The 12,507-nt window shown below is 35.9% G+C and overlaps 1 protein-coding gene across 2 annotated transcripts in view; it reads right to left on the bottom strand.

Annotated features, from left to right (window-relative positions):
• WDR26 (WD repeat domain 26) overlaps nt 1-12,507 on the bottom strand; it is a 41,974-nt gene that overhangs the window by 17,052 nt on the left and 12,415 nt on the right. For both annotated transcript variants that reach the window (XM_059941781.1, XM_059941791.1), the window contains exons 6-8: nt 11,596-11,752; nt 6,248-6,386; nt 610-750 (exon numbers count right to left, since the gene is read on the bottom strand). In XM_059941781.1, coding sequence (XP_059797764.1) covers nt 610-750; nt 6,248-6,386; nt 11,596-11,752 — 437 coding nt within the window. The remainder of the gene's footprint in view (nt 1-609; nt 751-6,247; nt 6,387-11,595; nt 11,753-12,507) is intronic.

The raw sequence follows: 12,507 nt of genomic DNA, 5'->3' as shown, positions 1-12,507 counted from the left end.
ATAATTTTAAATGGTAACTACAAGGTTTCCAAAATAAGAGTCTGTAGATAATGGAGTGAACTTAGTGCTGAATTTTTCTAAAATGGGACCCTAGATAAAGTATTCAAGTTTTCATTTAGAATCCGTAATAAAACCCTTAATAATAAGTACTGAAAACATAATTTAAATTTACTAAACGAGATTGGAACATTAAATATAGGCAAGGAGATGGTGCAATTGCCATCAGAATGGAAAATTTGGTATAATGTCGATGTTTTCACACTTGAAAGATAAGTTTCGTGTACAACTGTGCAACTGTAAAACAACTGTAAAGTCTTTTTGAGGTATAAAGTACTACAGAAATAGTACAAATTATACACTACAAAGTACAACATCCCTAAAAATACCTACTGATCATTCTTTCAAAAATGCTACTATGCTCAACATAATATTTAAATTTAGTATAAATCTGGACACCTGGGTTCCATTTGATGAATTATCTTTTACAAGAGATACATCATGGTAATTTAGGTTGAATGATGCTGGTCTACAGATCATGAATAAAGTTATAATGAATACATGCAGTATGACTATACTTGGAAGACTAAACCAAGGATGAAATTTGCTTACTTGTACATTCCAAAGCCAAAGCTCAGAGCAGTCATCTGGGCCACAAGCAACAAGATAGTTGTCATCTGGACTCCATGCAATATAAGAAACACCGTAAGCATGTCCTTCTAAAGTTTTAAGCAGTTTTAGCAGGTGTGTATCCTAGGAGGGAAAACAAGACAACTTAGTTAACTCCAATTCCTAAAGTCCCTGGTTTTTGGGCACAAGAACTGAAACAGCTACAAAGATGCACTTTGATAATATAATTTAATCTGTGGACATTTCCACAGATTTCACCAATTTCCCCCCCAACTGAAGCTCTAACAGCTTGCTTCATAAAGACTCGTTCATGCTGCAGTATCTGTAAGCGTCTACTACACACAAGGGCATTGTGTGCTAGATGGAAATAAAGATGACACAGACTTTGTCCTTATGAGGCTTTCAAGGAAACTGACCTTGAAACTAACCCCCTCCTTTTTAAGACAGTTTTAGTGAGATATAACTTACCATAAAATTCACCCTTTTTAAAGTATATGATTCAGTGGCTTTTAGTATATTCACAGATTGTGCAACCATCACTACTATCTAACTTGAGAACATTTTCATCACCCCAAAAAGAACCCCCATACTCATTAGCAGTTATTCCCCATTCTCCCTCCCTCCAGCACTGGCAACCCGACTTACTCTATGGATTTGCCTGTTCTGGACATTCCATATAAATGAAATCATACAACATCTAAGTCTTTTGTAATTGGTTTCTTTCACTTAGCATGATGTTTTCAGGGTTCATCCATGTTGTGCAATATAACAGTATTTTATGCCTTTTAGCTGCTGAGTAATATTCCATTTTACGACTACACCGTATTTTGCAACATTTGGATTGTTTCCACTTTTTGGCAATTATGAATAATGTTGCTACAACTATATAGGAGTTTCTGTGCAGACCTGTCTTTATTTCTCTTGGGTCTGTATGTAGGAGTAGAATTGCTGGGTCATATGCCAACTCTGTGCTAAACATTCTGAGGAGCTGCCAAACTGTTTTCCAAGTGTCTGAGCCGTTTTACATTCCCACCAGCAGAGCTATCACTTATTTAGTGCTGATCAGTAATAGCACTATCCACAAACACTATCTCATTCAAACCTCATACATCTAAAAGGTTAGGTATTAATTCTCCTCCCCCATATTTCAGGGAAGGAACTGAAGGTTCGGAAAGGTTACAAACTTGCCTTTGTTGATTACCAGGTACCACCAGGGATTTGAACCTGAGATGCCCGACTCTGAAGCTTTACAGGATGAACTATATATAGTGCAAACATTGAAGTGGCCAGTGACAAGACTGGAAAACCTGACATCATTATTTTAGGCTAAAGGGTTAAATTTTATCCTGTGAGTGAAGAGCCACTTATGATTTTTAAGCTTGGGAATATATAATATACTTGGTTTTAGGAACAGAACTCATACGACAGTGTGGAAGATGAATCAGAACGAAGAGACACAGGATAAGGACACCCCTAATGAGCCAGCACAGCAGCCATACAGTTAAGACAAAAATGAGGCCCTAAACTAACATGGTCAGGACTGAAAGAGGTCAGATCAAAATATACATGGGACGTAAAACTGACATGACAGGGTGAGACAAGAAATGTTCAAAGACAACCTCTAAGTTTCTGTTTGAGGGGCTAAGGATGGATACGGGCAGTGAATAGAGGAAGCAGGAATCTGGCTAGACTGAAGACTTATGGAGACCTGTTTTGAGCCTGGGGGAAATTCCAATGGTGATGACCCACAAGCAGTTAGAAATGGGTCTGGAACTAGCTTGCTAAAACAAGATTGGCAATTTGTTTGACAAAATTCAACAGTTCACAATGTAATTACTTCTGATTCTTCTTCGGGAAGATGACAATAGGTATGGAGTATTAGATCACAGTATCATTAGGTCAAAGTGGCTTGCATAATTTAATAAGCAAGTCAAGTCTTTTGGACTAGCTCAAGATCTTCTAGGAACAAACTTTCATTCAGAGTGGTGCTTTAGTTCTACACAAAGATTTGCTTCTAAACTAATGACAAACTACTACTACTACAGAAGTATTTAACTCAAAAACTAAATGTCCATCGACAGATGAATGGATAAAGATGTGGTACATATAATACAATGGAATATTACTCAGCCATAAAAAGGAATGAAATTGGGTCATTTGTAGAAATGTGGCTGGACCTAGAGTCTGTCATACAAAGTGAAGTAAGTCAGAAAAACAAATATTGTATATTAACACATATATGTGAAATCTAGAAAAATAGTACAGACGAACCTATTTCCAGGGCAGGAATAGAGACGCAGACGTAGAGAATGGACGTGTGGACACAGTGGGGAAGGAGAGGGTGGGATGCATTGGGAGATTATGTTTGACATAAATACACTACCATGTGTAGAACAGATAGCTAGCGGGAACATGCAGTATAGCACAGGGAGCTCAGCTTGTTGCTCCGTGATGACCTAGATGGGTGGGATGGGGCAGGGGATGGGAGGGAGGTCCAAGAGGAAGGGGATATATGTATACATACAGCTGATTCACTTCGTTGTACAGGAGAAACTAACACAACATGGTAAAGTGATTATACTCCAATAAAAAACAAAACAAAACAAAAACTAACTTGTTTCATGCACATTAATTAAAAAATACAACCCTGTAAAACAGGGGTCCCCAACCCCCGGACCGACACTGGTCAGCAGCCTGTTAGGAACCGGGCCGCACAGCAGGAGGCGAGCGGCGGGCGAGCCAGTGAAGCTTCACCTGCCGCTCCCCATTGCTCGCATTACCGCCTGAACCATCCTCCCCCCACCACCCCCACCTCGTGGAAAAACTGTCTTCCACGAAACCGGTCCCTGGTGCCAAAAAGGCTGGGGACTGCTGCTGTAAAAGAAGAAGTTGAAAACAAATGAGAATATTAATATTGTATCTTCCAAAGTACAATATCTCTATAGTAAGATATTCCAAGTGGTAATACCGTGTTCATGGAACCCACTTAACTTTGCTTGGATTTTGGGCAGGGGAATGGGTAAAATTCCTTTTTGGGGGCAAAGGTAAGAAAACCTGTTAAAGGAAACTAGGCATTGGAATCACATTAGTTGAAATCTTAAGGTTCTCTATACATTCTTTTTTCTATCCATTAGAAGTACACACACAAAACACATATTCCAAAAGAGCACCAATTTTCTTAACAAGTTTTTCAAATAGTATTTGACATAATAAAATATCATGATACCAAAGTCTATGAATGTAAGCATTAACTCTGCATTTCCCAAGCTAATCTGGCCATAAAAGCCCTTTACACATAACACCTATTAACATCTTGCATAAGCAGTATTCTCACAGAAACACTTTGGGAAACATTGGCATAAAAGTCTGAACTCCTCAGTATACAAGATCCTCCTCGATCTGGTTGCTACTTACTTCATTAACCTCATCTCCTAGTCTACAAAATCGCTTTGCCCAAATGTCCAGCCACATTATCTTTCACCCAAGGACCAGGTGTAACTGGTTTTGCCTAAAAAATTATTTACTTCTCCTTCACCCAAGACTTAACTTGTCTTAACTTTCCCTTGCTTCCCAGTTCCAGTACACTGTATTATCAGGAGCCCAGTGTGACTTCTCTCTATCAAAAGGCCTGGCACACAGCAGGTGCTCAATAAATACTTGCTAAACAAAAGGGACTCTTACACACTGCTGCTAGAAGAAAAAACATAATAAAAAAAGTTTTGATTATTGTTGCTTTTTTTTCAGACATCTTGCAAATAACTACTGAACGAAAATACTCCTCATAATAGTATTCAAAGGCTATGATTGGATCCCAACCTATTTTTCTAGTCATTTTTCCCATGCTTTGCCTTAGTCATCCTATTCTCTTACTTGGAGGTGGGGAGAAAGGAAGGGAAGGTCCCTCTCTTCCTTTTCCTGTCTCCACCTGTGCTATGCACAGCAAGCCTCAAATGAGGTACTCCTAACCTGTGAAGCTACTTTGTGCTTTCACAATACTTTACATATATTGTATGATTCTTATTTCAATGTATTTAATTTCCCTTTCTAAACTGTGCATTCCTTTCACAGAGGTTCTTAACCTGAGATCTAAAGGAGTCATCCAGGGATAGAAGCAGCAGTCCTTGTACTTGAAAATGCACACCTTTATTTTCACTAACCACAGACTGAAGTTCAGTATTTCCTTCAATCTTGAATGCAGGCAGTTAACAAGCAAGGTAGTATCAAGTATTATATTAGGTCGTATTAGGTGACTGTTAATAATGGAAATCTCAAATATCTTCACATCATATTATAGTTGTTGCAGATATCTCAAAATATTATTTATGCTTGTCACTACTTCAAAATTCTTGTAGCTATCAGATCTGCTGCTAGAATTTGTTACTTAATATGTTAATAAAAAAGCAGCATTATTACTATACTGTATCTGTTTTTGTACTATTTTGATAACTATATTTCAATATAATTTGGTTTCCTTTGTAATTAATATATAATATATACTTGGGCTTCCTATGTGTTTTGGTTTATGCATTTAAAAACATTATTCTGAGGAAGGGGTCCGCAGGGTTTAGACTGCCAGAGGAGTACATGGTACAATAAAAGGGAAAGAATGCCTGATTTAAGGCAAAGAGTAGATCTTATTTGCCTTTCTTCATTCATAGCGTATTGCAGGTACACAAGAATTGATGTATGCTCTCAAATTTGATTCTCTTCTTTTTAAAATATTTCCTTCTCTGGCCCCCTTTCTCTATTTTTTCAACATAGGAGTTCAAAACTTTATTGTAGGCTAATATCATATTCTAATTCTAAATTTTAAAATAAGATTATTTATAATTTCTGATTTTAGGTGAATGACCCCTATACCAAATACATCTCCCTAAACTATTTGAAGTCATGTGCTTCCTTGATTGCTCGATGTTTAACTGGCTGAAAGAAATGGAAATACTTATTTCTACAAATCTGTAGGTCACCTGGTTATAAACAAAGACAAATCTAATTTTAGAGAGAACTTAGAATTTTAAATCTAGAATACAATACTTTTCATATGCATCATCGGGGGGGGGGTGGAAAGAGATAGGGGGGGATGTTTAACAGAGGTTCCACGAATGACAGAAGATAATGAAGGGTTTCAGAAGGCAAAATGGTAACGAGTCTTTTCTAACCTGTGACAGAATGGACATTGTATTAATCTGTAAATGAAGTATTAACAAAGATAACAAACTGGCAGAGACATTAAGAGCAGTAGGTCTGGAGTAAAAGTATTCCTGGATTTAAGTCTAACTCTGCCATTTATAAGCTGTGAGGGCCTGGGCATTTTTTATCTTGGTTTCCTCATCTGAAAACAGGAGGTATTAGAATCTCACAGCGTTATTCAGAGGATAAAACTAGATAATGCACGCACAGACTAAGTACAATCCTAGCACATAACGCTCAACAATTTTGATAATATTAATCTGTATATATTACCTAAACAACATAGAAAGAGATAAGACATGACAAAGATGACAAAAAATGCTCTTGGAAAAGAATGCTATTTATATACACATACTTTGAAAATATGTACTCAATCAATTAGATTAAAAACTACTTTTTGCAATCTAAACACTCATACTGGAGTACATACCGGATCAACTTGCCATATGATAACTGTCGTATCTTTTGATCCTGTTGCTAGTTTAGTGCCATCGTTAGAGAATTTACAGAACCACACTTCATTACAATGCTCCGTAAGTATCTGCTGAGTATAACATGGGAATTGCCTCCTAAAACAAATAAGTCCACAAATAATTATTCTTTTAAAATAGATTAAGAGTAATAATAATGAAAAAGGTTAAACAACTGATGAAACTTCTTTGAAGACCAAAAACTTTCAAAATAAGATATGAATGCACTTGTAAATCCTAAGAATCACATTTATATTGGTTATATTGAAAAAGAAAATATTATAACATTAGTCAAGGCAATCTTAGGGGAAATCCGTAACCTAAAGTCTGCTTCAATTTACAATTTATCCTTTCCCCCCGCCCTCAAGATTAAAGAGAATTTTTGGTCTGATTAAGTCAATTCATATAAATACAAATTAACAATCAGGGCTTCATGTTTGTCTGTATAAGTGGGCTGGCATCAGGTTGTTCTAGAAGAAATAATGTACATTTTCATTTATATAAAAGCAACTTGGCATAACAAACAGCACAGGCACTGTAGCCAGACAATTTTAGGTCACAGGCTTTAGTATCTTTGCCAAGTCATTTAACTCCTCTGAGTCTCAGTTCTCTCATCTATAAAATGAGATGAATATATACCTAACAAGGTTTTTAGGGTTCCTCTAAGGATGAGAAACACATCTGAAATTGCTGGAATGTAACAGCTATTCAAAAGTGATTACTAGTATTATTTTGGGGACAGCACAGGAGAAGTGCAATACATGGTAGAGGCTGTAGTGGTCAAGAGTAACGCCTTAAGAATGGGAGCAGTAGAGTCTGAGAGACTTAGGTTCAAATCCTGGCCACTTACTAGCTGTGATTCTGGGAAACTTATTTAATCTCTCTAAATCTCAATTTTTCCAGCCATAAAATAAAGACAGACAAGGGTACTTGTGTTATAGAATTCCTTTTACAAGGATGAGATAATGAACGTAAAGCGTTTAGACTGAGTCTGACGCTTAGCCAGTACTTTGTAAGTTGCAGTTTTTATACATTAAGGGTAAAGAATTCTATGTTAACTTTCCTAAGTTAAAGACGATAATGTTATCCTAAGAATGACTATTCTCATTAAGCACTCACTTTTAAAAACCATTCTATCCTTTTCCAGTTTCTACATCAGGACTGTCCAATAGAGCTTTCTGTGATAATACCAATGTTATATAACTGTACTGTCCAATCTGATAACCCTACCTGTATGTGGCTACTGAGCACTTGAAAGGTGGCTAGCACACTTGAGGAACTTAGATTTTTTTCATTTAATTTTAATTTGAATGACTTTTCCTTTACATTTAAATGGCTACATGTAATTAATGGCTACTGTTGGGAGAGTACAGATCTGTATTGTAAAAAAGTTACTTAAACATTAATGGGTAAACTTTTAAGTCTGTTTTAAAAAATGGTCTTCTCTATTTTCTTCCCCCAACCAATCTATAATTTAAAAACATATTCTGTCAATTCACCAGCCTGATCGGCAATATGTATTTAAAAGTAAATTAAGTTAACGTTCTTTATCTGGCACACACGGTTATGTACCTTAGCAGTTGGCTACTTGGAGACTGCTTTAAACTTTTAGACTGTCTAACTATAAATTGCTTTAATATTAAAATATTAGCCTATATCTGAACTGAAACATAGTCAATTCCAGTTTACATTTATTAAGCACCTACTAGATGCCAAGGACTGCGCTACATGCTTTACATACAGTAGTGTTAATTCTCAAAACTCCCTTGCAAGGCAAGTAATAGCCCCATTTTCAGGAGGCTCAAGGAGAGCAAGTAACTTAACAGATATCAAACTGATAAATAACTGAACTAGGATTTAAACCTATGGCTGATTCCAGGGTCAGTTTTCTTTCCAAATATCATTTTTCAAATCATATTTTTCAAGACACTGCTGGATAAAATTTCAATCAAATAAGTACTTCTAAATCAAAAATGATTTTTCCCCCTCCTATGGGTAATAGTCAATATTTATTCAGTGAGAAACACTTTATATCTAGGCATAAAATACACAATAATTCAAATGGCTAAAGTTGATCATGAATGAAGATATATCTAAAATCAGAGCAGCAAAATGTCCTTAAGGAAGGAATGATTCATAATCAAAATTACAGGGTGCAAGGCAACCAGATTACTGACAGTCAGTTGTATCTGAATGTCAAGGTGGTATTTAAATTGTCATTATTTTATTATTACTTAAATAATCTTTTAAAAAGACTAACAACCCCTAGTTTATTAAAAGGCTAATTTTAGAGTATATAAAGTGATAGAGTTTACATGTCTTTGTTTTCAAGTAAATTTAAAATTTTAAGATTTGTTAAAAATATCAGTACCTTCCCAAATCAAACTGAAAAAAAAGTAGCATTTTAATCAAGCTAAACCGTAACATTTTATAAATCTTAACACTATAAATATTTTATGATCCTTTACTAAAAAATAATACTTATAAGCAGCTATCTGTGGAAACATTCTTCCACTGTTTGCTGGTGGAAAAAACCCCACAGAATTATTTAACAAGAAAATTCCTGTTCCTTACTGATCAAATTTCACCAAAAATATGTATGCATGAATTGTGAAAAATATAAATAATATACAATCTAATGAAATTTCTTCAGTGCTGATCAAGATAAAAAAAAAGTTACAGTTCACATTTTCATAATCAATTCTTTATTCCCCAGAGATTAAAGAAGGCTGGTATTTAGATTTAAATGCTAAGATTTAATTCCGAAAATACAGTTTTCTAGTTTCAGTGCTAAAATGTAGTTTCTAAAAGGGAGTAAAACAAACAGTAAAAAATATCAACTTTAATTTTAAGACTTTCAGATGAGTCAGGAACACCAGCAATTACATAAAATTTAGGTTCTATTTTCCCAGTTCGTCAATAAAGGGCACAACTCACTCTAAAGACTATATATATACTGACTTAGATGTCAGGCACTATCTCCCCACTTAGTGTCTCCCCAGAGTGAAAAGTCAAGGCTGACTCCTTGGAGAAATTGGGTAGATGGAAGCCTTTCACTGAGAGAGGGAATTCAATAGGAAAAACAGACTTTGCAGGGATAGGCGAGAGGAGAGGGAAATTCTTGTTTGAGATGTTGCACTTATGGTGCTTGAGTAATATCCGCATTGTTGTATTAAGGTCTAAGGGTTAGGAGATAGTTCTGTAGCACTAGCCCAGACCTAGGGGTCATTAGGATCATGTAAGTATAACCTAAACAGGAAGAGTAGGGTGAGAAAAGGAACATTGTTCTGGAACACAAACTTATTAAAGGGACAGGGAAAGAGGAGGAGCCTGAGGAGTAGCCAGGAGTAAAACCGAGTCTGGAATGTTTTGGAAGTCAAAGGAAAAGCTTCAAGGCAAAGCAGTCAAATGCTATAGAAATGCTAAGATGTAGGTTGGAAAGTAGCCATGGGATTTAATAAAGATGTTGTTCTTTACCAACATCAGGAACAGTTCTGGTGTTGTGTTGGCTGCATAAACCCTAATACTACAGAAATCTGAAGGGTGAAGAAGTAGTAAGGAAGGCAACTATTTTAAGAAGTTAGCTCTACGGAGGCGGCAGGGGGGCGTGGGCAGTAATAACCAGGAAGAGCACAGAATCAAAGTTTTGTTTTGTTTTTAGAAGACTATAGGGAAGACCTTCCAATCATCAATGGTTATTTCTGAGGAGCAAGAACTCTTTCATTCCTATGTAAAACTTCAGAGTGCTTTCTATGCAGGTTTATAGGAGTTTGATCCCTGATCTGAGGGTTGGAAAAAGTCAGACTAAATACTGTCCATCATTTACTTTCACAGGTACTGGTATAGAAATTAAAGCACTTAAGAAAAATGTAGGTCATGTGCTCATAACATTGCAGTTTCCAAACAGGAAGGCAAGCTCTCAACTTACTGACACCTCTTGAACCATGAAGTCTACCATATATACCTTTCAATGTATTCCACCAGCAATAAATTCATGAACCAAAAAAAATTCGGGTTCACAATCGCCTTAATTTTAACATTGATCTCAAATTCCCTAAAGGAGCTATAAAATATGAAACCAGATAGCCTTTTAATCTATTATCTCCTCCTACCTCTATTCAACTTAAATGAAAAGACTTTAAAAATTCTCATAAGCAAATCAAAGAACAATGTTAAACAATAACAAGGGATAAAGGAAAAAAGATCTCTAATCACTTTCTTTAAGTGCACCAAAGTAATTATCCAACACTTTAAGATAACTAAGACTTAAGTAATTTATGGCCAATAGTTCAATTATTACTATTTTTTAAATTGCAATGGGGGAGGGTGAAGTGAGAACTCAACTACATTTGAAAGCAGTTTATGCCCAAGTAAAAGATGATCTTAAATCGTAGTGCATATATGCACACATATATGAGTTTTATGGTTATTCAGAAATTCCTTGTTTTTCCAAAGTTCTCATACTTATACACTTTTGTTCTTCCTATGCATGTTATTTTCAGTAGTTCTCTGAGGATATTTGACAAAAGAAACTGAGCATGTGCACTGCAGCTGTTATGTCTGGTTCACCAGACCCAAATAATTTTCTTCCTGGAGTTTGAAAGATTTCACAATTTGTTTTTCAGTATCTTAAAAATTAAAGCTCTGCTGAAAATTTGGAGATCGTTGTTCAAATAGTAGGGACTTTTTTACGCAAAACACTCCTAACATCGAAAGTGAAGCCCAAATTCTTCAAAGTTAAATTATGTAGATGGGTAGGTATGATAACAAAACCCAAGCCAGAAAGTTAATACCTGTTGCTCTAAACATTTCTAGTTGAAAGGTCACTTTCAACTAAAAGCAGAACTTTCATTATGAAAAAAGTATTTCCATGACCTTTACGAGCAGAAAATAATTTGGGCCATAGTTAAAACAGCCATAATGTTCAGGAAAAGAAAAAAAATCACTAAGTGACCTCTGGCATCCAAGGACAGTAAACACTTCAATCACTGGCATTCTTATACAATATCACTTACAAATACTTAAAAAAATGGCCAGATACAGAAAATGTCCAACCAGACCCACAGGCAAATAAAGGCAAAACAGGTTTTCCAGCTTCAGTTCCCAAGGACTGGTTTCCTATATAAACATATACAAATTTCTCTTAACTGTCAACTTCAAGAGTTCTAGCTGTACTTGTGAATGCTAAAGCAAACATGAATTGTTTTATGGTGACAGGATAAAACTCTAAAAAACCATTTTAATAAAGTTCATAAGTGAGATCATAAAAGGTTAGCCTACTTTAGAATGTAAGAAGTTTTTCTCTTACCTACTACAAACATGATCTATAAGCAGAGACACAGAATCTAGATTATTATCAAGTTTCGTATTGTGATATAGGCACCGATCCCTTTGTAGTTCCACCGCCTGCCGCAGGAGAGTCTGTAAACGCCGTGGAGGAAGCATCACTGATGGTGGTAAATAGGCTTTAATAGAAGATATTTTTAAAAAGAGAAATAAAAATTAAAATTAAATAAACAAAACAGTTTACTTTTATTTAGGACATCTGACTCATCTTCTGCTGTACTTGCCCTTACTGTAATAATATCGTGTCCTTTAAATAGAGCAGTTCTGGGTGATATAACATGTAAGCTTCATGAGTATCTGTCAGCACCTACAGCTAGGCTGCCACTAGAATGGAATACACTTGGGCAGGAGGGCTTTAATTTGCATGTGGATTTCCTAGAACAACAACAAAACCCAACAACAACAACAACAACTACTACTCAGCAAAAAATACAAGGGCAGTGATGACAAAAAGAAAACCTAGAGATAACTGTGTCCCACAGGGAGACGAAGCATCACTGCAAGTATAGGAAAAATACCCACTTAACAAAGAGTGGGCCAAAATGTTGGAACAAGTCAAGTTCCAGGTCCCACCAAATTGCTTCTAATGCCAAGGATACTGTGAAAATTCAGGGAATATAACTGCAGCTTTGATTGTAGATACCAATCTATTCCAATCCTTCAAGGCTTACACCTCCACAACCACATGGTCTTCTGATTCTTAGGATCTCCACTCCCACCTCAACATGAAAACACAGAATATGGTCTAACCAGAGAGGGAAAGAGGGTCTTTTATTATAAAGATGTGGCAAAAATGAAACCCCTACTCTAATTTGGAAGTTATATAAAATATTTGGAGGGAGGGTAAAACATTTTACCTAAAGAAATCTGTGCC

Source organism: Balaenoptera ricei, chromosome 1 (assembly GCF_028023285.1).
Source record: "Balaenoptera ricei isolate mBalRic1 chromosome 1, mBalRic1.hap2, whole genome shotgun sequence".
Lineage (NCBI taxonomy): Eukaryota > Metazoa > Chordata > Mammalia > Artiodactyla > Balaenopteridae > Balaenoptera > Balaenoptera ricei.
Note: the sequence above shows the minus strand (reverse complement) of the source record. Positions and strands in the feature narration are given on the sequence as shown.